The 27,872-nt window shown below is 38.2% G+C and overlaps 1 protein-coding gene across 12 annotated transcripts in view; it reads left to right on the forward strand.

Moving 5' to 3' along the window:
• The window catches only part of SYNE1 (spectrin repeat containing nuclear envelope protein 1), a 469,526-nt gene that overhangs the window by 153,053 nt on the left and 288,601 nt on the right, over positions 1-27,872 (forward strand). For all 12 annotated transcript variants that reach the window (XM_046005238.1, XM_046005239.1, XM_046005240.1 and 9 more), the window contains 15 exons: positions 2,490-2,586; positions 3,370-3,572; positions 5,260-5,424; positions 5,888-6,040; positions 7,275-7,418; positions 10,441-10,614; positions 13,257-13,415; positions 13,703-13,867; positions 15,461-15,595; positions 18,365-18,523; positions 18,727-18,935; positions 19,570-19,678; positions 21,358-21,522; positions 24,474-24,641; positions 26,611-26,781. In XM_046005238.1, coding sequence (XP_045861194.1) covers positions 2,490-2,586; positions 3,370-3,572; positions 5,260-5,424; positions 5,888-6,040; positions 7,275-7,418; positions 10,441-10,614; positions 13,257-13,415; positions 13,703-13,867; positions 15,461-15,595; positions 18,365-18,523; positions 18,727-18,935; positions 19,570-19,678; positions 21,358-21,522; positions 24,474-24,641; positions 26,611-26,781 — 2,376 coding nt within the window. The remainder of the gene's footprint in view (positions 1-2,489; positions 2,587-3,369; positions 3,573-5,259; positions 5,425-5,887; positions 6,041-7,274; positions 7,419-10,440; positions 10,615-13,256; positions 13,416-13,702; positions 13,868-15,460; positions 15,596-18,364; positions 18,524-18,726; positions 18,936-19,569; positions 19,679-21,357; positions 21,523-24,473; positions 24,642-26,610; positions 26,782-27,872) is intronic.

Raw genomic sequence — 27,872 nt, forward strand, 5'->3', positions numbered from 1 at the left:
ACTATGGAAGAAAGAGGATAATCCATTCTTTTCCATAGAAGGAGAGCTCTTGGAATTGTGGCCTGTGTGAATGCAGCATTAGTAATGTGAACACTTATTTTATTATTTGTAATTATTTTATTAATGTAAGTAGGCAAGCCTGATAAAGCCTCTTCTCAAAGATGATTTTTTAAATCTTAAATTACCCGGCTTAGCTCTGTTCAAGTGAAATCAATGAATGAAATTTATGTATCTCTATATTTATCTTGTGAAAGAAGTTTGGTTATCTTCCACTAATACTTTGGATTTAGTGGGATAGAGACATCTTCTTTTTCTGGAAGTGCCATCAACTGTAACGTGGCTTATTTGTTGAACTTGAGAGCCAAATGTAAGCCTTATTTTAATTTTTTTTAATAATTATATAGTTCTTTGTTTTTAAGATTTTATTTATTTGAGAGAGAGAGAGAGAGAAATGGCAGGAGCAGGGGGGAGGGGCAAAAGAGGGAGAAGCAGACTCCCCGCTGAGCAGGGAGCCCTAAGCAGGCTCTGTCCCAGGACTCTGTGATCATGACCTGAGCTGAAGGCAGACACTTAACTAAGCCACCCAAGTGCCCTACAAACCTTATTTTTAAAGAAATAAATTAATCCTATCATTATTTTAAATACATTTGCATTTTCTTTTATACCCTTCTGAGAGACTGTCTAGTTAGCTCATGCTAAAAAGGAGATTTAGCAGTCCTCCTGCTAAAGTGATATTAATATACAAAATAATTCATGCTATCAAATGGATTTACTCTGTGTTCAGAAAGAAAAGTGTCAAAATAAATGAAACAGTTAAAAGGTAAAATAACAAATAAGGTATCTTCCTTCAAAAATTAATTGCCTAGTCTTTCTAATAGAAAGGCCCAAAAATACTTTAATGAGTCCCTACAACATTTATAATATTCTTCAAAAATATCCTATTTTCCCCCTTGGAAATGAAACTGGAAATAAACTTTTCTCTTGTTCATTTGTAATTAATTTGTAAGCAATTCAAGCAAAAGCATATTTAATGAAGTCTTTCTGTCCAATACAGCCACTATTTCCCATTCCTCTCACACTTAGAAAAATTGTTTTCTCATTAGCTTCTTGAAATTTGTTCCAAAAATAAACAGAGAATATTTTTTAAACATTGCCAAATATATTTATCTCTTCAATTGTCTGCAATGTCTTGCACATTAGGTGTAACTTTCCTTTTTTGATCAAATTATGGTATGTTCATTTGGTTTAATTATTCCAAAATTAAATTGCTATAAATTACTCTTTCCCTAGTTGGGGAACGGGGAGGTTAAAAGAGTTGAACATAAGGCTAAATAATCACTTAACCAATTAATTGCTTTACTTACCAAAGTAATATAGCCTGTTAACATATTGAAATAAGTGTTCCTCATGGAACCCTTCATTCCAGGTAACTCGCAGCTTTCCCTAGTCACTATATTCCTGAAGAGTAACTTATATATAGGTAAAGTGCTTCATAAACATAAAATGCTATGAAATATATTATGCATGGAATGTTTTTAAGTGTTAGCTTGAAATACAAAAATTTATCAGTAAAATTGGGGGAAGTCTATGACATTATGAAGTTTTATATCTGCACTCAACTATTTTACATCTCCGTATTAAAAGTATTCATGAACATATCACACTGGACTTCAGCTGGTTTTTAAAAGCTAATTTTGCAGTTTATAATAGAGACACTTATCAAGTATTTTACTGGATTCAAATCATAAGAACTACTTGTACTATTAAAACATTGATAATATATTCGCATTTTTTTTTTTACTACAACAGGACTAATCTTTGAAACAGAGGTTGTTTCATATTTCCTGGCGTTAACAATAAAATTTACCTAAGGATTTTTTATGTGTTCTAAATTGTATAGTGCCCGTTTGCTGATGGTGGCTCTGTTACCTATGTAAATTACATACAGCTATAGACATGGTTTATCTGTAATTTTTACACTTGTGGATGGGCTATGTGATTATTAAAAATTTTTCTACTTGTAAACATTTTTTGTACTTTTTATTTTAAATGAAGTGTGCAATGTGCCATTTATTTATAATCCAAGCTCCTCAGAGCCATCATTCACCAGAATTAATGTTCAAAGAGCAACAAAATCCCACAGCTCAAACGCAGTTGGATAAGAAAATGTTCTTCCAAATTTAGTGCTTTCTAAATGTTAGCCCTAGGTTGTCTGGAGAGACTTCGGTCTCTTCTAAAAGCAAACCCTTGTGTGGAGAAATAGAATACTTTCTCAATAGTGCTGGGTTAGAATTAAAAGTGTGGAATCAATTTATAGTCTCAGAATAACCAGGTTATTTTAAAGCAGTTGAATTAATTTGCTATTTTTTACAAGTGTGAGATTGGCAAATTTGGGCAACATACCCATATTCCTCTCTTGAAGAAATGGACTTTGGTATTTCTACCTATGCCTAGCGTTTGCCGTCTTCTAACCACTGCCCCCTTTCTAGTCTTTTATAGAAAATACCAAGTTCTTCGAACAGTATGAAGTGACATACCAGGTCTTGAAACAGACAGCAGAGATGTACGTCCAAGCTGACGGGTCAGGTAAAACACATGATAGAGCTGGCTGAACTGTTGAATGCAGCAGGCTTTAAACCTACAGGTTGCTGTGATCAGATTTTTTTTTTCCCCTGCTGAATCTTTCTGGGACCATGCCATCGGCCCGGAGAGCACATATTGGCTTCAGTCCCCTTGACTTTGTGCAATGCCTGTCTGACCTATATAATCGTACTGTGTGTGTGTGCATGTCTCTGTGTGTAATCTTCTGAGAACAGGCAAAAAAAAGAAAAAAAAGAAAAAACAAAGCATTCATTTTCTAAATTGCTATTTTCTAAACTATTTTCAATTCTGAGGATTAGATAAAAAGAGGTAGCTTGAATATTATCAAGTGAATGAAAACTTAAGTTAGTGTGAAGACACACGTTGTAAAATGTGTTTGCTTCATTTTGTAAATATGTCATGTTTGTCAAAAATGAATTACCGCTTTTGTGATCAATACTATATATGTGGCCATGTATTTGAGTGTGTATAATATATGAAAAAATACATGTCATTCATTGCATCCCCATTTATCAAAAATTTTAAGTGTATTATCATTTTTAACCTTTATAAATGCCTGTGAATATGGTATAGCATGTTCCCATTAGCTGAAAGAAATTGTAACATTTCATCTTTTAACTTCATAATCTAAAGAATTATAATTGCACACTATACCATACTATACTATATATAGACTATATACTATACTATGTATAGACCATAGGGGGAAAAAAACTTGGTGGATTTAAAATACAAAGTAAGGGTTATAATTTGTTGTATCTGTCTTAGTGGAAGAAGCCGAGAATGTGATGAAATTCATGAACGAAACCACTGCCCAGTGGCGGAACCTCTCAGTAGAAGTCAGGAGCGTTCGGAGCATGCTGGAGGAAGTAATTGCTAACTGGGATCGATATGGCAACACTGTGGCCAGTCTTCAGGCCTGGCTAGAGGATGCAGAGAAAATGCTAAATCAGTCAGAGCATGCCAAAAAGGTAAGATTTCTTCTTACCAAAGGAAAGCAATACACCCAAACTAATCAAGAGACACAGCAGACTTCTCTAGGGAGTGTTACATATTCGCAAATCTGACTCAAGATTCTTGACTTTGCCTGCTCTCAGGCAGATAAATTATTTTAGGCCAAGAAATACACTGCTTTATAGAAGTTACGTTAAAACAGTTCCCTCTCTGATCAATTCAGTGTTTTGCTTTTGCATTCAGAAAAACAGGAGCCTATGGAGGGACAGCCAAACCCCCAGGAAGCCCAGGGGGCAACAGAGGTCGGTATATTTACCATTAGGTCTGTACGTGAAGGGCACTGACCTCTGTGGATTTCCTCATTTTAGAGAAGACAACATAATACTGATTCTGTGTAATGACACACACCAGCTGGACATCTGGGTCATCAGATTTTTTTTTCTCTTTGGATATTCTTTTTTTGGATTTTATCCGCCCTCACACAAGGGTTGAGAGTGGCCAGAGTGGGCAAGAGTGATATGTTTTGTTCAATTACAGGTGTGTGTGTGGGTTTCAGAGGTACTGTTTTACTTTAATGTCACTTACATTAAAATCTTGTATAAAATGGATTGATTTCTATATATGGGAACTTCTTAATGGGAACTGATATTTTCTCATGAAAAATTAATTTATATGTAAAAGATATTAAAATGCCAGGCTTCCATTAAAAATTATAGTAAGTACATTAGAATTAGTGCTTGCTATCCAAGATTGGTTCTTCTGTTATTGTGTTATGCAAGTAGATGCATAATTTTTAAATGTTTAGCACTCTATATTTCACATAGATTAAATATTCTTGTGTAGCTGAGGTTGCTAAGAACTGTATGCCCATACAGATTTTGGCTTTTCTGATTAGACTGGCAATGCCCTAGTAGATGTCATATGTGTTAATTTCATCCAAGGGATTATAACCACCAGAAACAGAAGTGTTCTCTTCTATTTATGTGGGAAGTCCTCCCACATATGGCTTATAAAATAGATTTTGAATTATCTTTGGTATCCTTGGTTTTTACTGTGGTGTGTGTATATATGTATGCATAAGTACATACATATTAGCTTGAAATCAGCAGAAAACTACTTCATTGCCAAGTGAGTAACCTTAAACAAATAAGAAATGATGTTACTGTATTGTCTTCTTTGGCCCAGATTTTTAATTTTTTAAAAAATTTCCTTCAATGATTTATATCCATGATTGTTAATTATTTTCATGTACTGTATTCAGATTTTAAAACCAAAAATAATAGGTCAAAGTTTGTTTATAAACTTTAAAAAAACTATACATTACTGTAAAATACCATACCTTTTATATGACCCTGGCTCTGGTATTTACCAGCCCGAAGACTATGTACAAGTCCTTTACACTTACAGAAATTCAGTTTTTTCATCTGTAAAATAGGAACAACAGAAAATGTCTATCATGTTTTGTTCTGTCTTCAGCAAAAGTTATGGCAAAAAATAAAATTTTTTCTTGTAATAAGACACAGCATTTTTAGTTCCTATTTTTGAACCTCTTTATTGAAAATTGCATTTGGAAAAAGAGCTAACATTTACCTTAAACTTTGTGCAAATTTAGAACAAAGATACTTCTCATAGTTTGGTTACTTCCATATCCTTTATTAATTTTTGGTCTGTGGTTTGCAGTAGTGTGCATTGTTTATTTTATAGGATTTTTTCCGAAATTTGCCTCACTGGATACAGCAGCATGCTGCCATGAATGATGCGGGCAATTTCCTAATTGAAACATGTGATGAGATGGTTTCCCGCGATCTTAAACAGCAGTTACTATTGCTGAATGGGCGATGGAGGGAGTTGTTCATGGAAGTCAAGCAAGTATGTCTTTCAGTCTCTCTATGCATAGAACATGCCTGTGTTATTAATGTGGAGGTGAACAGTCTGTTTAGAGACTGTTTTATTGTGGTAGCATGGGCTTATTTAGGCAGATGATAGATGTGTTTAGAACCTTGATGTTTGTTTTGCGTCCTTTATTCTTTCCCATTTATGATAGAGGAACATTACAGAAATGTATGGTTTGTTGAAGGATTATATTGACATATGGAGCCTACAAATATGGAACGACTCATGTTTGAAATCATAATTCTTTGCTTCTATGCTAGGTCCTTTTTTCTTTTCACAGCAATTGGACTCACTTCAAGTGTATCTAAAATAAGAATCAGAAATTAGCATCTTCTTTAACGTATAACAATTCCAGAGGGTATGTGGATGTGAAGGTTACAGGCTCCCAGAGGTTTGACTGAATGATTTTCCATGTTGTGCTCCTCCCGTTTCTTAACAGTATGCTCGGGCTGATGAAATGGACAGAATGAAGAAGGAGTACACAGACTGTGTTACTGCCCTGTCCGATTTTGCAGCTGAAGCCCTTAAGAAAATTTCTGAACCGTTAGAAGTCTCTTTTCTTAATGTCAAGTTATTAATTCAAGACTTGGAGGTGAGTGGGGGTTTCTGGACAACAAAGTGAAAACCTGTTCTGTTGTGAAAAAGAAGATTGCTGAAGTTAACACAGACCATTGCTACGTTGTCCTGTGTCTCTTTGGCACCATTTTGACATGTGTGCATAACCTGATTGGCACTTCAAAATTGAAAAAAGTGCACTTAAATTTAAAAACTATTTGGATTTTTTTAAGGATATGTTTTGACATAGATTAACTTCAAAATAGTTTTTTAATTCAGAGATTTTTTTTCTACAACCGAATTACAAAGGACTAGATGAAAACAAGGAAGCATCTACAAATTATACCTCTACATAAATGCCTCATCTATAAAGTATTGCCTAAGTGAATTGTGCTCTTTACATATTTTGAATATCTTGTAACTCTCAAAAATTAAGTAGTAAAAGAATATTTAATGACACGGAAAGCTTTCCTAATATACTATTAAGTGAGAAAAGCAAAAAATAGTATCTTTTTTTGTAAATATAAAAAAATGGGTATAAGAATGCACAGGGGAGGGGCGCCTGGGTGGCTCAGTGGGTTAAAGCCTCTGCCTTCAGCTCAGGTCATGATCCCATGGTCCTGGGATCGAGCCCCACGTTGGGCTCTCTGCTCAGCAGGGAGCCTGCTTCCTCCTCTCTCTCTCTCTGCCTGCCTCTCTGCCTACTTATGATCTCTATCTGTCAAATAAGTAAATAAAATCTTAAAAAAAAAAAGAATGCACAGGGGAAAACATTAATGATGAGTAGTGATGGAGTGTTGGGTCTGGTTATCACTGTGTGAGAAGACTACAGAATTAACATTTTTTTATTATATCTCATTTATAAATTTTCTTTGATGACAATGTGTTACTTTTTTTAAGAAAAAGTAAGTTGTATTAATTGTTAAGGTCAGAGGAATTGGCCCAAATTAACATACATTTACTTGACATAATGTTTATATACTACATTAGCACACATATTTTAAAAGTGTATGGATTACTTCAGCTTGTCCGTATGTTAATTTAAGGATTTACAGTGACTTCTGATGGAAAGGTTTTATCTATTCATGTGATATTTCCAATATATCATATATTAGCAGTAAAGGAAAGCAATAAGTGAAACCTCCAAAAATTTTTTAGAAGTATAGGATTTTATACAGTACATGTTGATTTTTATCCAACCTTCTGTGGAATCCTGAAATGAAAAGGAAACGTACCATGTATTACTTTGGCTGTTTCAATGATTCATGTAGGACATTGAGCAGAGGGTACCTGTAATGGACGCTCAGTACAAGATGATTACCAAGACTGCACACCTCATTACCAAAGAGAGCTCCCAAGAAGAAGCTAATGAAATGTTTGCAACCATGTCTAGGCTCAAGGAACAGCTAACCAAGGTGGGAACATACTTAAATGCATGACACTCGGTGCGGGACCAACGCTGCCTTCAGTGTGCTTTACGCCTCCTCAGTCACACCCATGGGCAAATCCTTTACCTGTTAAGAGATCCTGCTTTTGTTTTTTCCTGGGATTCTTGATTTAGTAACTGTCATTTAGTAACTTTGTCATGAGTTTTAAAACTGAAACTATGCGGGTGCGTGGGTGGCTCAGTGGGTTAAAGTCTCTGCCTTCAGCTCGGGTCATGATCCCAGGGTCCTGGGATCGAGTCCCATATCGGGCTCTCTGCTTGGCGGGTAGCCTGCTTCGTCCTCTCTCTCTCTCTCTGCCTGCCTCTCTGCCTACTTGTGATCTCTGTCTGTCAAATAAATAAATAAAATCTTAAAAAAGAAATAAAAATAAGACAAACTATGGAGCTGATGTCAAGTATTACCTCTGTTAATTTAGAAATACTAGGAGCTCTATTTAGAAATACTAGGAGCTCTATTTAGAAAGATAGGTCTGCACTGGGTGTTGTGCAAAAACAATGAATACTGTTACGCTGAAAAAATAAATAAAATGGTAAAAAAAAAAAAAAGAAAGAAAGATAGGTCTGGGGGCACCTGGGTGGCTCAGTGGGTTAAGCCGCTGCCTTCGGCTCAGGTCATGATCTCGGGGTCCTGGGATCGAGTCCCGCGTCGGGCTCTCTGCTCAGCAGGGAGCCTGCTTCCCTCTCTCTCTCTCTCTCTCTCTGCCTGCCTCTCTATCTACTTGTGATCTCTCTCTGTCAAATAAAGAAATAAAATCTTTAAAAAAAAAAAAAAAGAAAGATAGGTCTGTTCTGGAGGAATAAGGGGCCAGTTAAATGTGATAAAACAAAGGTGGGGGGAGAAGAAGAAGGGGAAGGAGGAGGAAGAAATCAGATATTTAAATGAGAAAAAATTCCCAAATGCCCTTTTATTGAGTTTTATTTGATATCCCCTGGCTTTAAGTTTATTTATGCTATTTTCTGCTTGCATGGCCATGAAGCAGTGAAAAATCTGCCCTTTTCAGCTCATGGAGCTCACTTTAAACTTAAGATCTATATATTTGTACCACTTGTGTACAGGGAACCCTGTGGATACCAAGCCCTAGCCGTAAGACTTTTCTGTTCTGTTGAGGGACTTTCCTTAAGAACTTTGGAAGTTCCATTGGGATTTTTTTTTAATCTATCTGAAGTTGAAGATTTTATGAGGATGGTATTGTTTGTGATGGGGTAACTAATTTCTGACAGAAGAAAGGAGTGACTATATAAATGAAGAGGAAAATCGTGTAATGAAGAATTGAGAAACAGAGAAAAAGAAAGCAGAGAAACCTGTTATTTAGGAGAGAGAAAAAGCAGAAAGAGAATAACCTACATGAAGTCAGTAGTGGAAAATTAATGAGGAATAAATGAGACGGGTGAAAATACGAAGAAGATGGTCTTGAAAAAAATGAGAAAACTTCATTTGCCAAACTGGTATTAATTAGAATGTTAATTTCTAATTCTTTTTATTTTAACATTCAAGTTAAGATTATTTATAGAGATTGGGTACAATTCAAGGTCGATGTTGTTGATTTGATAACCTTCAAGCTTTTAGAGACATAGCTTGGGCTTATACATCTTAGCCTAGACCACGTTAATGATTTAGGGCAACCTCAGAGAAAGCAAATTCCACCTGTAAACCATCTAAGTTGTTCAGCTTTTTAAAACTGCTACTTCAGTTGTAGCATCTTAGTTAAGTTTTCGACTGCATCCAGGAAAGATTTCTAAAGCATACTTGATTTTTATGCATATTAGCAGATTGTCTTCATTTTGTTCAGAGTCGTTTCAGCAAAGTCTTGTTGCAGTAGCTTTCTTTTGGTGAGTTTATCCTTCAGGCAGGGTATCCTGCAGCATGAGAATGTTTATAATTTAAGAAAAAAGAGAATGGCAGGGCACCTGGGTGGCTCAGTGGGTTAAGCCTCTGCCTTTGGCTCAGGTCATGATCTCAGGGTCCTGGGATCAAACTGATCTCAGGGTCCTGGGATCGAGCCCTGCATCGGGCTCTCTGCTCAGTGGGGAGCTTGCTTCCCCCTCTCTCTCTGCCTGCCTCTCTGCCTACTTTTGATCTCTCTCTCTGTCAAATAAATAAATAAATATATAAAATCTTTAAAAAAAAAAAGGAGAATGGTGGACTAACAAGTACTCAGTTTCCTTTCCTTGGTTCCCAAATATTTGGGGAGCAATTCTAAGTAAAATAAATGGGAACAGGGAGTTCTTGGAGAATGACCTGGTCCTGGATTCTAACATAAAGGTGATAAGGCAGAAACTTAATGGATCTCTTGATCCTCAGGACTGTCTAGCCTCAGTATTAAGATTAAAGAATGCAAGTGCATGAAGCAATAAGAATTTTTTCAAAGACAAGTAACAAGAGGGCTGAGTCATTTCAGACTAGAGAGATATCCCCTGGTGTGTGGACCTTGTAAATAAGTTGGTACACGACTTGTGCGCTTGGGATGAGTTAGATGATGCGCAGAGAGTAGCGAAGCATGGAGCTGGGGGAGGTGGAAAAGCAGAAGGTCTGCCTGGGAAGAATGAGTCAGCAAAGTTACAGGTTTGTCTAGAGTTAAGGATTCAAGTAGTGGAGACCTGGAAAATAAAGTTGGAAGGTCAGTCTAGATAATGTAATTCACGGTCTCCGGTCAAATTCTGAGGCCAAAGTGAAGACGAGCTGCATAGTTTATGAGGTGGAATTCGATGCCATCTGGCTCACCAACAGCATCGTTTAGATGGGAAAATGCTATCCAGATGGACAGTTTAGAGGAATCTTCATGGGGAAACTCTAGCATTTATTTGTCTCAGTGATATAGTGGTATTGTTTTTTTATATGAAAATGTAACAATACATAAGAAATATCATTCAATAAGTGTCTTTGGAGATCTGTAAGCACCAAGACAATGTTCCTCAGAACTGTGAACAGTGCCCTGAGTTTGTGGTTATTAGTTGCCTTTAATAGAATTTTTGTCTTTGTATTTTTAAAGGTCAAAGAATGTCACTCTCCACTCCTTTATGAGTCTCGGCAGCTGTTGATCCCATTGGAAGAATTAGAAAAGCAGATGACATTCTTTTATGACTCACTTGGGAAAATCAATGAAATCTTAACAGTTCTTGAGCATGAGGCACAATCTAGTGCTCTTTTTAAACAGAAACAACAGGTAAGGAGAAATCCCCTTGAGGAGACAAAGTTATTTTACCGCGTGTGTAGTAAGACTGAGGTGGTGCTTATAGTGGTAGAAATTCAGTTAGGACAGCAAACATTTTTCTAGAATAGCATCCCTGGGTGGCTGATGGCTCAGTCAGTTATATTAATCATGCCTTTGGCTCAGGGCATGATTCCAAGGTCCTATGACTGAGTCCCACATCACTGGGCTCCCTGCTCAGCGGGAAGTTGGCTTCTCACTCTCACTCTGCCCCCCCACCCCTGCCTATGTACTCTCTCTCTCTCAAATAAATAAATAAAATCTTCCTAAAAAATAGAATAGGGGGCGCCTGGGTGGCTCAGTGGGTTGAGCCTCTGCCTTCGGCTCGGGTCATGATCACAGAGTCCTGGGATTGAGCCCCACATCGGGCACTCTGCTCAGTGGGGAACCTGCTTCCTCCTCTCTCTCTCTTCCTGCCTCTCTGCCTACTTGTGATCTCTGTCTGTCAAATAAATAAATAAAATCTTAAAAAAAAAAAAAGATAGAATAGCACTGGCATCTCAAAACAAAAATATACATCTGTCCAAAGATGAAACCCCTTTCCACTAACAATAGAACAGAAGTTTTATCTATCTATTAAATTTATATAGAGTTAACTTTTTATAAGTAAATTTTAAATTTAGATATTTAGATATATATAAAAGCAAATAGTTGCATTCCATTTCTATCTAGTGTCTGTAATCTGTGTCTCATGAGATCTTTTCTTTGCATCTAAGATTAAGTCTGATTATACAGTCACAAAATTCTGGAAATGTGTGTTGAATGATAATCCTTTTTCTTTATGTCTCATTTTTAGTAAGTAGATCTCTACGCAGAACAGCTTTACACTCTTGCAGTTAATTGACTTATTTAGTTGGCTTATTATAAATGACCCTATCTGTCAGAGGAGTGTGAAATTTAATGGGCAAACGGTTTACCACGCATTCACTGAAACAGATTCCTGGAGGAAGGGCAGCATCACTTAGCAGAAAGGGCAGAGAGTATCTGAAATGAGTCAGACAAGTATTCAGATCTTAGATCTGATACAACCAATTACAAAGCCTTGATTAGCTTATATTTCCTCTCTTTAGTTGAGAGCTTATTGTGGAGATTACAGTATATATTCCACAATGTAACTACACATAGTGGCACGTAGTATGTGCTCTATAACTGGTAGCAATTATTATTATTTTTTATTATTATCTTATTATTGTTCATAGTAAAGCCATAATGCTTATACCACCAAACCCTATTCTAGTGGGTTCTCGTCATATTAGATAAAGATTGTCTTTCACTTTGAGTCACAGTGCCATTTCTTGTATTCTCAAATTGCTGTAAATTGCCATCAAAGAGGTAAGTGCAGTGAATTGTGTAAGACTGAGGAATCGCAAACCTATGCCCCTGAAACAAATAACACATTATATGTTAATTAAAAAATTGCCATCAAAGGATCCTTCCGCGGGGCATCTGGGTGGCTCAGTGGGTTAAGCCACTGCCTTCAGCTCAGGTCATGATCTCAGGGTCCTGGGATCGAGGTCCGCATCAGGCTCTCTGCTCAGCAGGGAGCCTGCTTCCCTCTCTCTCTCTCTGCCTGCCTCTCTGCTACTTGTGATCTCTCCCTGTCAAGTAAATAAATAAAATCTTAAAAAAAAAAAAGGATCCTTCCGCAATTAAAATAATTTGATATTTTAGTAATGATAGTATTGATAATATTTATTACTCTTTTGTGTCCTAAATCTTCAAAAGGAAAAATATGTCCTTCACTTTGCCAAAACAAACAAAGAAAACCTTGGTCTTAGTACTTGCCTCTAGGTTACCCAAACTGGTATCCAAATGAGCAGTTTGAAATACTTTTCCAAAGCTGTTGAGGATGTCGAAATGCAGATAGTGTGGCTTCAAGTTAGAAAATGACTGTTGGTCTTGGGTTGGGCTGGATGATTTCCTTCCTGCCAGTTGCAGAAATCACTATGATGCCAGGTTACTAAGCAGAGGTGGAAAGGCATGGGTCACCGTGGTTTCTCATCCTGCGAACGTGGGACAACTGCCGGTCCTCCCACACCCACCTGCCTTTTGTGGTTAGGATATGGGGTCCACCATTTTGTTAGCGAGGTTAACAGCTGATGGACCTTAGGAATTCAAATGTTGTGCGTTTGGGGATACACAAAGAACACGTAATTTGCGCAGCTCTCTCAGTGAAGTATGTGCCCTGGCATTAAATTTATTTAGTCAGATTAAAACCTAATACGTTGATTGATTTTGTGATTGTTCTCTCATTAAATCATAGGCCTGTGAGTTGGACACATTGCAGGCAAATAACAATTTTGATGGCCTTTCGGTTTCTTAGTGTTAATAACACTGGCATGAAATTTTTAAAAAACTCAAAAAAACTCAATGTGACATTTAAATGCCTTATATAAAAAGCACTGACTTTAGTGATTGCTTAAAATTCAGCTCTTCTCAATGAAAAGAAGCACTTCCCTGTACTTTTGGTTTTACTTACAGCTGACTAAAAGCCTAAAAGCTATTTAATGTTGTTCTTATTGTTTTGTAATGGTTATTCTCTTTCCTCCTCTTTCTCACCCTGTTATACTATTGTTGTGGGCTTCGTTTCCCTGTAGGAGCTGTTAGCTTGTCAAGAAAGCTGTAAGAAAACCATGACACAAATTGAGAAAGGCAGTCAAAATGTTCAAAAATTCGTGACCTTGAGCAGTGTGCTAAAGCATTTTGATCAGACAAAGCTGCACAGACAGATTGCAGATGTCCATGGTGCTTTCCAGGTAAGCCTGCTCCCTGCTATGGAGACCTGATACAGAGAACATGTCGTCATCATGTTTCATGCTTTCCCTCTTGCTAAATGCCTCTCCTGCTGAAGTTTGGAAGCAATCATTTACTTCTTCTTTTGCTAATATTCATTAATGTCAGAAGAAGTTGGTTACTCTCATAATAGTGAAATGTATTCCTTCCAAGTGTTTTTTTTTTTTTAAAGAGACAATACTCTTTAACAAAATGGTGCTTTCAGTAATGAGAAAGCAGCATCACGTTGGCATTATTCTTTTCAATCAAGAATATGGTGAAGAAAATTGGAGACTGGAAGAAACATGTGGAAACCAATAGTCGCTTGATGAAGAAATTTGAGGAGTCTCGAGCGGAGCTGGAGAAGGTGCTGCGGATGGCACAGGAGGGTCTGGAGGAAACGGGAAACCCGGAGGACCTCCTGAAGAGACACACGGTGAGTTTGTCCCTCCTGGGGCACTTGACCTGAGGACACAGACAAGTGGTCTTGAGTGAGAAATTTAAAAAAAAACACACAAAAAACACTCTGTTCTAGTATTAAGTTTTTGAGGCAGGAGGGAAGAAAAGTTGAGTTAGGAAGGCAGAGACATTTTAGGTTACTAGACCAAAGACATGGCAGCAGCAAAAAAACCCAAAAAAAGCCTTTAAGAGCAATTGATGAGCTGCATTATAATTGGCCATTCCAAAGCCCCTGAAGTGGTAGAAAGTTACTGGATATATAATGAGGCTCTCCTGAATTATTTAGCTGAGAAATTCTTGTATAACCAACATATTCTTTTTAAGAGATCATTTTAGGTGGATGGCTAAGTCTTTGTGCTCATTTCATGAATCTGCCGTATCAAAGTGTGAGTACCACGTCCCTTGAAGCCTGGTAGCTGATCCATAACTTGTCCTGTTGTGAAGTCATCTTCCTGTTAATCACACTCGTTTCAAACATATGGGTGTTGAACATGTTAGCAATCTCCTAAATGCTCTGTAGAGATTAGGGGCCCTCTGAGATCATGTATTTTGAGCTACGTTTCCTGAAATTCCAGGGGGTGCTGGTATAAACCACGCTGTCATATGATAACTGCAATATATTCGTGCGGTAGCTGACTGAAGTTCGGGTTGATGTCTGTGGCCACTCCGCGTCTCCTTCAGTTGATACTGGGTCATGCACATAGGTACACATGTGTTATATGGGTCTGTTGGACCTGCCATTAAAATACACACAGATTAGGTGGCTTAAGCATCAGGCATTTATTTTCTCACAGTTCTGGAGAATGTAGATCTGAGATCAGAGTACTAGCATGGCTGGGTTTGGCGAGGACTCTCTTCCTGGCTTGTGGATGGTCACCTTCTCGCTGTGCTCTCATAAGGCAGAGATACATACAGAACAAGACCTTTGATGTCTCTTGTTATAAGGGCACTGATTCCATCATAAGGGTCCCACTCTCATGACTTCCTCTAACCTAATTACCCCAATGGCTTCATCTCCAAATATCATCACATCGGGGGGTTATGGATTCAATATATAAATTTGGGCAGATAGTGGGAGGGCACAGTTCTGTCCACAGCATGTGGGGTCATGTTGTACTTGTCTGTAGAAATGGCTCATAATGAATCAGCAGGGCCTGAAACACATTAAATTAAGGTATGAGGAATTGTGAGGCTAAACGCTGGCTTCTGTTCTGCTCTTCTGACTTTACCAAAGAGGAAATGAAAACTCTCTTCCTATGAAATCAAGGTTTTAGACCCCTTGGCCTTCCAGAATAGTCTACCAAATTTGAAAACTGCAAAGATTTTTTTTTCTAAAAAAATGAAAAGCACTAGTTGAATTTCTGATGTGGTGCCTTCTGACTCATAACTATAGATAATTATAGTTCATTCCTGAAAAAAAAAAAAAAAAGAGTAGTTGCCAGGAAGGTTTGAAGAGGGCAGTAGCTGGCTGAGGGGCTTGTGTAGAGGCACGACTGCTTCACTGTGTAGTGTCTGATGCTGCCTTTTATTCTGCCCGACACTCTTACCCACTTCCTCCTCTCCATGCCAGGAGTTTTTCAGTCAGCTGGATCAGAGAGTGCTCAATGCTTTCCTGAAAGCTTGCGACGAGCTCACCGACATCCTCCCTGAGCAGGAGCAGCAGGGTCTGCAGGAAGCCGTGAGAAAGCTCCATAAACAGTGGAAGGTGAGTCAGGACATGATGGGACACACGCATAAGTAGGTGTCACACGTGATGGGAGAGAGCATGAAAGGGTTAAGGTTCAATTGAAGAGAAATATAGAAACTCATGGAAAATCACCCCAGCTGCTCCTCCCATTTAAGAAAACTGAACTTGAATAAAACAATGAAAAAACATGATAGGATTCTGTTTTTCTTATTTGTTAATAGCATTGATTTTCTCATATTACTCCGTAGTGCTCTCTTTTCCTGAGTATTTTTGGGGATAAGAATGGCAAGGGCATTTTACTCACTCAGTAATATTTGGTAAACTCTTCTCATCTAAGGTATACTAACATTTTATATACTAAGTATATACTATATATATAAGTATATATATAAGTATATTTTTTAGATCATAATAATCTAAACCAGATGGTAAAATCCTTAAAAGCAACAAAATGTTAGTGTACCTTATAGTATATATAGTATAGTATAGTATATATATTATACTAAGGTATACTAACATTTTGTTGCTTTTAAGGATTTTACCATCTGGTTTAGATTATTATGATCTAAAAAATATAAATAGGAACATTTATTGTTTAAGGACAAACACAAAAGCACAATCAATTTCTCCAAAGGGCTTAGAGTTAATTATCTCCAGTAGGAGTTAGTTATCTCCAGCAGGAGATAATTAGTTGCAGATAATGAAAGTATAATATATAATAAGTCCCCCAAGATATAGGTAATACTTATGAAAGCTTTGGAAGAGAGAAGTGGCCCCACTTGGAGAGTAGAAAGGAATGAATCACGTAACTAGTTGTGAGCTAGGATTTTATTTATTTTTATTTTTTTTATTATGGCCAGTTAGCCACTGTATAGTACATAATTAGTCCTTGTTGCAGTGTTCAGTGATTCATTAGTTAAGTATAACGCCCAGTGCTCATCATAGCACGTGCCCTCCTCTGTACCCATTACCCCCTACCCACACCCTCCTTCCCTTTGAAACCCCCAGATTGTTTCTTGGGTTCTGTAGTTTCTCATGGTTCATCTCCCTCTCTGATTTCTCCTCCCTTTGGATTTCCCTCCCTTCCCTGGTCCTCTGTGCTATTGCTTATGTTCCATATATGAGTGAAACCACATGATAATTGTCTTTCTCTGTTTAACTTACTTCACTTAACATAATCCCCTCCAGTTCCATCCATGTTGATGCAAACAATGGGTATTCATCGTTTCTGATGTCTGAATAATATTCTCTTGTGTATACGGACCATATCTTCTTTATCCATTCATCTGTTGAAGGGCATCTTGGTTCCTTCCACAGTTTGGCTATTGTGGACATTGCTGCTGTAAACATTGGGGTGCTTGTGCTCCTTCTTTTCATTACATCTCTGTATCTTTGGGGGTAAATACAGACATAGTGAGCTAGGATTTTAAAAGAAGCAGCAGAGATCTGGGGATGGGTGGGAAGAGGAAATAGCCAGCCCCTGGAAGAGAGACAGTAGGAGGGCACGTGAGTGGGGGATGTAGGGATTCACTTGACTTGTCTAACTTGAGGGCCCCACATTGGGCTTGTCACAAGGAAGCCGACTCTGGAAGCTGCATGCCAGGGGAGAGCTGCATTGTAATGGAGACCCACCCAAGGCTGTCTTCCTCTAGCCAGGCTGGAGGAAGCCTGCCCCAGCAGCAGATTAATGAGTGCCATCACAAGGGAATAGCAAGTGGTGAACTTCGTGTGCAATTATGTGAAGTGCTCACAGGCTCTGGAAGATAGGCAGCTGAAATAATCTCCAGCAGCTCTTGATTTTTTTTTTTTTTCATCTCAGTAACATAGGCTAAAAAATCAACTCCAAGCACAGAAAAAACACAGTTAAGGACATATTTTGTTTACTTGCTAAATTTGAAAATTAAAAAAAGATTCTTAAAGAAACCCAAGCTTTTTAAGATGTCTTTAAAGCCTAACATATCATAAATGTATTATGGAATGGAGATTCTAATGGAAAACTGTACTTATTTAACATACACACGTTACATTACGTATACACACAAACATTAAGCTCTTTAGGACATCATCTGTTCTACTCTTTCCAGAGCTCCCAGTCATTTTCTCATCAGTTATCTTAGTATTTTATTTTAAAAGTAACCTTTTAAATGCCATAGGATACAAGCCAACTGAAATTAATTAATTGTAGGACTGAAGATAATGATATAGTTTATGCTTATATCAAAAAAGAACATAAAACATTTCATGTGTGATGAGGCTGGCTTGTTTTCTCAAGGAATGCTCTAAGGAAGAAGGACAAGGCAGGTGGTCAAAAGTGTGGGGGGTTTGATCCTGGCTTCTTTACTAATAAAGTTTTCTCTTTGCCCTTTGTGCAGTGAGTATACACATGTTCTTCCTACCTCACAAGTCGTTGACAAAATTAAAAAGTACATACGCCGGGGAGAGGGTATGTGGAATCAGTGCATGGTGTACATTTAGATTCAAATCTAGCTTTTCCACTTACCCCGGAGCCTCATGGTCTAACGTGTAAAATAGAAATAGTAATACTGTGTGGGGCTATAGTAAAAATTAAATAGAATAATTACTGTGGAAAATCCGACCGTGCAGGTTGAAAGAATTCATTGTGGTCCCAGTCTTTGGAAAAGTACAAATCACAGCAGCCATGTGCAGTCGCTAGTGATTAAATCACATTGGCCCCAAGGGGAATATTTTTGGGTTTTTGTCACTCCAGTTGAAAATGTGTATGATTGGACTGGCATCATATTTTTTGAATCTTCCTATGGAATGTAGGATCTTCAAGGAGAAGCCCCATATCACTTGCTTCATCTGAAGATTGGTGTGGAGAAGAATAGGTTCTTAGCTTCCGTAGAAGAATGCAGAACTGAACTGGATCGGGAGACCAAGCTGGTGCCCCAGGAAGGCAGTGAAAAGATCATTAAAGAACACAGGGTACGTCTGACACACCCCAAGTGCCGGCATGCAAAGTCACATCGTTACCTAAAAGATTTATACCTGATACTTTGGTTTGGGTCTGCAAACACTAAATAGCTTAATTACTGTATACTAGTAGACTAAAGGGGAATCATCTGTGAAAATATGGAAGTATTGTATGGATTCTCACAGGCCTTATATCAACGGTTTTTGCTCATTAGATTTTCTTCAGTGACAAAGGTCCTCATCATCTTTGTGAGAAAAGGCTACAGCTTATTGAAGAACTGTGTCTGAAACTCCCAGTCCGGGACCCGGTAAGAAACACACCTGAAACCTGTCATGCGACTCTCAGAGAGCTCAGAGCTGCCATTGATGCCGCCTACAAGAAGCTCGTGGAAGACCCAGACAAGTGGAAGGACTACACTAGCAGGTAGTTGGGGAACAGAGATGGACATGGTCTGGCCCAATACTTGTGAATTCAGAGATCATTGCACAACAAGAAGTGACATGTGTTTCCTCTGAAGCAATAAAGAAGATCAGATTGTGTGACCTTGCCTGTGCTCTTATATAAAAATGCTTCATTTAATAAAAAAAGAATGGGTTTCAGTCAGAAACAGGGTCAAACCCTTCCTTTCCAAGGGGCCCAGATGTTCTCTCTCTGAAGCATGTTTGGCAGTTCCTTTCTCCCTGATATCCTCATATCCCCAGAGGGCAACGTCTGCCTCTGGGTTCTGTCTCAGTCTGGTGGGGGCGGGGGGGTGGGGTGGGATAGATGAGGCCAGACCTCAGGTGGTGCCTTCCATACTCCCAGGTGCTCAGGCCCCAGGAACACACCTTTTTCCTTAACTCCATCTGCTTTGCTTTCTCTTTCCTCCAAGTAGCAGCTCAGGGGAGCCACTCCTGCCCTGAGCTTCATGGTAAAGGGACAGTTTCCAGAAAATGTGTTCATTGACTTGCTAATCAGTTGATTGTTAAATTTCCATGAATAAATTCCAAATAGAAAATGTATTTTATCCACTGAGATATTGTCTCCCTTTAATAAGAGAATACTTTTGATCTTTCAGAATTTCTGAGTTCTCATCTTGGATATCTGCAAAGGAGACACAGTTGAAAGGGTTTAAGAGTAAACCCTTCGATACTGCCAACCACGGAGAGGTTAAACGTGCTGTAGAGGTTAGTTCTGGGCCATATTTTTCATAATAAAAAAATTAATGGTAGACAGTCTGACTAACTGATGTATTCTTTACTATCTGTAAAAAAAAAAATAAATTGCTGAAAACAATCCTAAGAATAAGTCTCCTCATGTTACTGTGGAGAAGAATAGGGGACTTCCCCACTGAATCATTATTAGCTTTGAGATTTAGTCCTGCTAGTCATACCTCTCATACATCTTTAACTAATGAAAAATCCTGAGAAGAAAATTGCATGCATGGGCGTACAACGCAGCAGAGGTTTAAGAATTGTCATGGAAAACAAGAACACTGGAGGCTTTTATACATTTTCAGCCATTCAAAAGCCAGATCACAGAATCGGGCAAGGTCTCTAAGTTTCATTTATATGTCCCAGTCAGTCTGGATTGATCAGCTCTGTGAGCATGGGCACAGCCTCATAAACCGAGCCAGATGACAGAACCCCAAGCCCGAACCCAGTTCACGTTCTGTGAATGACGTACAGCAACCCTCTCATTCTTAGTGTGGCTCTGCTCTGTTTTGTAGACACACGCCAATGTGAAAATCCTTATCTTTCAGCATTTTGAACTCTTGTAAGTCACATAGCTGCTGTTAATGAGGATATATTTCCTTTCTATTCCTATCCTCTGAGTTTCATGTTTTTCTCTTAAATTTATAATACCATTAAATACTAGAGATGCTCAATAATATCATGTTATACCTGTAGAAGGATACTATTATTGGCTATTGGTTGCTGTTATATTAAAAAAAAATGTGCAGCTTCAAATGAAGAAACCACTTGGTTCTGGAAGTGGTCATTTTCTGTGGGTGTGCATTTACCCTGTATGGTCCTCTGTAGCAGCTTGCATGGTTTCCTCGTGCTTCCCAGAGCTGTGCAGGAGGAAGAGGTTGTCCCAATCAGCATTCCCATGGTTCCCAGACCTCACAAGGGCTGAGGCCCCAGAGTCTTTCCAGCATTGTCCTGGTCATTAGGCCCTCCCTTCCCGGACTGGAGTTGTGCTCCTTTTTGCACATCTTACTAAGTGGGTTATTGACTTCCAAGCTAACAAAAGCGAGGCTTAAAATATAAGTTCATAAATTTAAGATCAATTTTTAGGGCATCCATAATAGTATTCAACAACTAAACTCTTCAAATAAAAAGAAATCTGCTCACTAAAAAAGGGATTCTTTCAGCCTTTTTTTTTTTTTCTAAAAATACAATGTTCCTACCAACTAACAGAAAATAATATGTGTTATAGTTCCCAATTTGGGTATCTCATTTTCTTCTACAGAACTTTTAGAGGCATCTTTATTTGTGTTCAAGGGAATATCTGTAAATACCTAACCATCTAATTATCAGCTAACCATCTAGTTAACTTTTTGATACAGAGCATTGATTTTACATATCAAGTATTGGCATTGGGTCATATTTTTTTCTAGCACTTGTGAACTTTTGTTAAAGATGTGAACAAAATCAAAATAAGCAGGCACTGGGTGTGATGCCAAAACAATGAACACTGTTATGCTGTAAATAAGCAAATAAAAATAAATTAATTAATTAAATTAAAAAAAAAAAATAAGCAGGCACTCTACTGGGTGAGTGAAGGGCTCTCCTGCCTCCACCGTATGAACTTTCGTAGTCGGAGTCCATTCTGGATTCACAATGCATTCTCTTCATTCCAGGAGATCCGGAATGGCGTTACCACAAAGGGCGAGACTCTCAACTGGCTGAAGTCCAGGCTTAAGATTTTAATTGAAGTTTCTTCTGAGAATGAAGCCCAAAAGCAAGGAGACGAGCTGGCAAAATTATCTGGTTCTTTCAAGGCTCTCGCGGCTTTGCTGTCGGAGGTAGCTCATTTGCTGACACACTAACTAGATAGTTTTGGGTGAGGAGTCTGGAGGGTTCTTTGCTTTTGGTGGTGATTACAGTGTAATTATATAAAGGAAGTAGAGTTCAAACACAATAGTTAAGATACTTATTCACATGAAGATTGGTGGGGAAGATATTTGAACTATGGTGTGTGCCATTATCAGATATTTTAGTTCAGAGTAACAACCTGTATTTAAAGTATGAAGCTTACCAGACCTACACTTTTTATTCTTACTAAAAGCATTGTTTCATGGTCAGTTGAAGGTATATTGTGGAGGTTAAGAACCTAGGCTTGGGAGTCAAATGAACCCAGAGTTACAGTTTAACTCATAATAATAAAGTAAATAACTCTGATATAAAAATAAAATACAGTTTAACTCTGGTAATAATAAAATATTCAACGTTCACAGACCAGTAAGATCTATTTTATGCAAGACTTACCCATTTGAAACTTCTTGATATATATTTCAGTGTTTATATTCCTGTTTGGATTAAAATAGACAAACCTATTTACTTCATTTCTAGTAGGCCTCTTCTACCCTTGGGGAGAACATTTTTACCGACCAGGTTGTCAGGCATGTCTAATGAGTCTGTGCATGGGAAGGTAACTAAGAATGGAAAGTTGAAGCGATAGCTACAGTTATTTCTTGAAGTCATTTATGAATTTGCATAGAAAAATGATCACCTAGGTGACTTAAAGTTCCTTGATTCTGGAGAATTCCCTAATCTAACAATTTGGTCAATTAACCTTTTATATTTTGAATGCATGTATATCGGCTTATGACCTAGCAGTGAAATACTCTAAAAAGTCAGAAATACTCTAACCTGCATGTGATTTTAGTTTTATTTGTGAATTTTGATATTATATATCATTTTTCTTAACAGTTCTTGACAAAATTTCATTTTGAAAATTTCAAAATGAATTTCAAAATTTCATTTTGAAAATTTCAAAATGAATTTCAAAATTTCAACATTTCATTGACAAAATGAAAATAGTGGTAGGATTAATCAAATTTTGGAATGTGAGTTATCTCAGTCCTTCCATATCCATCTTTCACAGCACTAGTCCAGGAAGCATAGCCACTACCATACTTTAAGTAAAATTCTGACATTATTCTTCTCTGCTCTTTCTTTGATCAAGAAGGTGAGGAGAAAAGTAAGAATTACAGCTTTAAAAAGTAAATATGCATCAGGGGAGCTTTGATCCAAGACTTAACAAATAGTTTTAGTCACACTGATAGATGAGTTTATATTTTGTTCCACCCCCACACACATAAAACACTTTGTCAGCCTTTAAAATGAGAAATTCCTAGTCTCCCTAAGACCTTACGAAGGCTGTTTATTTACTTTATCTTCCAAGTACTCTCATGACACTGCCCATGGGACTTGTAGCAAGAATCTGCCCCTAACAAATACAGACAATAATTCTTAGCACACCTGTCTACCTTTTTTGGTTGTTTTATAGTTTTTTAAGTTTTTATTTGAATTTGAGTTAGTCAACATACAGTGTAATGTTAGTTTCAGGAGTACAATATAGTGACTCAGTAACATCGCAGGATACAAAATTGAGGTAGAGAAATCTGTTACATTTATATACAACAATAAGGAAGCAGCAGAAAGAAAAATCAAGGAATCTATACATTTACAGTTGCACCAGTAACATAAGCTATCCAAGAATGTTATTTTTGCATGTCTCTTTATAAGGAACATAAGATTTTTGTTTTCAATAAATCCACTCTATTTTTTTTCTTTTTTCTTTCTTTCTTTCTTTTTTTTTTTTTTAGAGAGACAGCACACAATCTCCAGGGGGAGGTAGAGGGGGAAGGAGGGTCTCAAGCAGACTTCCCGCTGAGCTTAGAACCTCACCACCGTGAGCTCAGAACCTGAGCCCTAGCTACCTCAAAGTTCATAGTTTATATTCATACCCTTGTATGCTACTCAATCATTAGTAAAACCAAAGAAAGAGGAAGGGAAACATTCATTTTGTTCATGTAGGGAATTTATATTAAAAGATGAATTTGACATCTTCAGTCCATACTTTGATTATAATCCATTTAATATTTAAATTAGTGTTGAACACAAAGTGTTTGCAGTTGTCCATTCTAAGAAAAGGCCGTGGTTAGACGGGCAGTATGTAAGGAGGAGTCACTTCTTTCAACGAAAGCTGTGATTTACTGAGATCTGGAGTCTGGTTTTCATAGTGTCTTCTTGCTGTTAGTTTGGAGCGTAGCACACTCACGTTGCCGGGTACAAACTCAGAGGAGAAGAGGATCAAAGAAAGAGATGGGATAAGAGTAGGAGAAATGAAAAGGCTTCCGTGGAATGCAAAGGACAGTGTGAAAATGACGATCTTAATGAAAAGGGAGAGCAATAGACTTTGAAAACAAAAGAGGCTGGTGACCCTGAAATAGAGGAAGCAGAAATGAGACAGAAAATTCAGGGACAAGAATTCACTAAAGAACCACAGAATTAGCCACTGTTTTGTGTTTTATGTAAAAATATTGGAAGTGCGTTTTCAACAGATACTCCTCATTCTTTTTGTTTTCTCCCCTCCACATTTTTTTCCTTACTTAAACAGGAGGGTTTCAGCTTTATTATAACATATTTTTTAAATTTATGATTAGATTTTAGTTGTGGGACTGTCATTAAAGGGATCCAGGAAATAAGGTATACAACATACCCAATTTCCACCACCCTGCTTTGACTGCCAGGTTGAGTGGGTACAGAGCGCTGTATCCCTTGAGGCTTGCGATCCCCATAAATGGCTATGCAGTTAATAATAACTAAATAAACCTCAAAAATATAAGAAAAAAATCAAAGAGCTCGTGTATATATTTCAGAGTTACTGAGATGGACTTTGCACATATTCTTAGAATATTTAAGATTACATGAGCATCATATGAGTTGTAATTTTTTCACGAAAATCTAGGTTGAAAAGATGTTAAGCAACTTTGGGGACTGTGTCCAGTACAAAGAAATAGTGCAAAGTTCCCTTGAAGACTTAATTTCTGGCTCGAAAGAAGTCCAGGAGCAGGCGGAGAAGATCCTGGACACGGAAAACCTGTTTGAAGCACAGCAGTTGCTTCTCCATCACCAGGTAGGAGGGAGGCCCGTTCCCCGGGGCACTTGCGCAAAGCTCGTTACCACTGGCAGAGCCAGCGCGGTGACGAGGACTGTATGTCCAAGAGGAAGGACAAAGGGAAAGGGGGTGCGGGGGGGAATCCATGTGAATGGTTAAAAAAAAATCTTGGCACCTCTGTTCTCTCTTAAATGTTAGGTATTTCAGAAGAGCCTGTAAGGTAAATTCTCAGCTTGAGTGATTTGATGACATCAAAAAGTTCAAGGAATATTATAGAGAAAAAGTTGATTTAGCTACGAAACCTTCATAAAACTTGCCAGTTGTCCTTCTCATAACAGAGAAGGAAAGCGTAGCGATAAAATGCCCCATAGTTGAGATCACTCTTCCTTGCCGTTATGTTAACAGCCTGCCCTTCAGTTTACAACTTGGAATATGTCTCAGTTGGGAGAATGATAACTTATATGAAGTACCAGACCTTTCCGGATAATAGCCTTTTATGAAGGATTAGAACTGAGAGTAAAGAAATTCTGGTACATGTATTGATAATAAACAATTTTAACAAACTTACTTGCCAAACTCAATGTAAGTAAAAGTATGACTCAGGTATTTTTTTTTGACTCAAGTATTTTAATGGCAAAACCCTAGCTAATGTAATATATAGCAAAATGCTAGCTAATTTTATATATAATAATATATTAAATGGAAGTGGCATTAAAGGCATGTATAAAACCGTAGCCTCTAGGCATTACAGATTTATTTAATAATTATAAAAAGACTGAGTACAAAAAATTAATGCTTGGCATTACATTGTTCTCAATGTACATTGTTCTTTATGTAAATATGTAAAAACATATGTTCTTAATGTAAATACATTGTTCTTTAAAAGTTATGTTAGGGTTCAGTTTAAGTCAGAGAAATATGTAATTACAGATATTTACATTAATGTTTTAAAAGTCTTCACATTTCTTGGAAGAGGTGCTTTGTTTTACGCCTGCTTACTTCATGTAAATTCATATGTATACACCTGAGATCTGTCTACCATTGTTTGTACATTACACCTCAATAACAAGTTTGTTTTAAAAGATAACTTTCCCCATGTGTCTCAGCAGGCTTATCGGTCTGACTATACCCAGGAATTAAATTCTCTTAGTATCAGCATTTTTACAGAATAAATGATTTTAAAAAAAAATTAGGGGCGCCTGGGTGGCTCAGTGGGTTAAAGCCTCTGCCTTCAGCTCAGGTCATGATCCCAGAGTCCTGGGATCGAGCCCCACATCAGGCTCTCTGCTCTGCAGGGAGCCTGCTTCCTCCTCTCTCTCTGCTTGCCTCTCTGCCTAGTTGTGATTTCTCTCTGTCAAATAAATAAAAAAATATTAAAAAAAAATAGAGTTAGGAATTCATGTTTTTAGGCAGAAATAAGTTCTTTAAGGAAAATCATGTCAAAGGAATGCTTTTGTCAGATTCCTTATGGACTATTCCATAAAATGCTAAGTGCCTAAATTTGCAGAGTTAGAACACCAATATCAAATTAATGTTGTTTACCGTTAAAAATATAAAATATTGTTAAATAATGCCCATTTTGACCAGCATAGAGTCCCCATTGCCATTTTAACTGTTCACATTTAACTTTTTTTTAAGATTTTATTTATTTGTTTGTTTGTTTGTTTGTTTATTTGAGAGAGTGAGCAAGCGAGTGCGTACATAAGCAGAGGTGGGGGGAAGGGGAGAGTAAGAGGGACAAGCAGACTCCACTGAGCCCGGAGCCTGAAGGAGGGCTTGATCCCAAGACCCTGAGATCATGACCTGAGCTGAAGGTGGACACTTAACCAACTGAGCCACCCAGGCGCCCCTGTTCACATTAACTGTTAAAAGACAGTTGGGGCCCACGCTGCAGCGAGGTTGTGCCTCTCTGTACCTCTATTAGACTGTAGATGTTTCTATCCTGCTTAGTCGCTCACAGGGTAACTTGTATCCACCTGTTCTCCAGCAAAAGACAAAGAGGATTTCTGCAAAGAAGAGAGATGTGCAGCAGCAAATGGAGCAGGCTCAGCAGGGAGAAGGCGGGCTGCCTGGCCAGGCCCAGGAGGAGCTGCGGAAGCTGGAGAGCACCCTGGACCACATGGAGCACAGCAGGGAGAAGCAGGAGCGCCGCATCCAGGTGGGAGACTGGACGTCTAGGGCCCTGTTAACCTCCAGGTCACTGCTGGCGTCTCCTCATGGGAGTGAGCATTGGTTCCCACCTCTGACGCTCCAGCACTGTGCTAAGTATTGACACGAGTTATCTCTTTTAATCATCTCATCAAGCTTAGCACATAGGTGCTATAATTAGAACATTTTGCCAGAGTGGAAGCTTAAACAAACAGTTTGAGCACTTTACCCAAAGTCACGGAGCAGGGATCTGTGATAAAGCCAGAATGTTAATGCACACTTGTCTGAGTCCGGAAATTAACACTGGACCGTTTCACTCTTCTGGGTGGTCCAAACAGTCACATGTTTATGTTTTGTTTTTTTTTAAGATTTTATTTATTTATTTGACAGACAGAGATCACAAGGAGGCAGAGTGAGAGGAGGAAGCAGGCTCCCTGCTGAGCAGAGAGCCCGATGCGGGGCTCCATCCCAGGACTCTGGGATCATGACCTGAGCCAAAGGCAGAGGCTTTAACCCACTGAGCCACCCAGGCGCCCCCACATGTTTATGTTTTATTGTGATCTTGACACTCTTAAAAAGTTTTCAGTTCTTGCCACCTATCCACTCCCCACTCTCCTTTCTCTTTCTCCCTTTCAGTTTTTCTTTTTTTGAAAGAGACTGGGAGGCTCTTTTTTTCCTTTATCCTTTATCCACATTTTAAGTAATATCCTTAGATTCATAGGACTTTATAGCGGATAGAAAACTCCGAGAATGCTAGTCTACATATCCTCTTTTTTTTTTTTTAAAGATTTATTTTTTTGACAGATAGAGATTACAAGCAGGCAGAGAGGCAGGCAGAGAGAGAGAGAGGAGTAAGCAGGCTCCCAGCCAAGCAGAGAGCCCGATGCGGGGCTCGATCCCAGGACCCTGGGATCATGACTTGAGCCGAAGGCAGAGGCTTTAACCCGCTGAGCCACCCAGGCGCCCCTACATATCCTCTTTTTTTGTAGGTGAATTGAAACACAGAGTGAAATTTTTACAGGAGACATTAGCATTGTATGTGACATTGGGACAGAGTTAACTGGAGGTTGACAGCCCAACACATGAATGGAAATGTGAACA

The sequence above is a fragment of the Meles meles genome, chromosome 5, assembly GCF_922984935.1.
Source record: "Meles meles chromosome 5, mMelMel3.1 paternal haplotype, whole genome shotgun sequence".
Lineage (NCBI taxonomy): Eukaryota > Metazoa > Chordata > Mammalia > Carnivora > Mustelidae > Meles > Meles meles.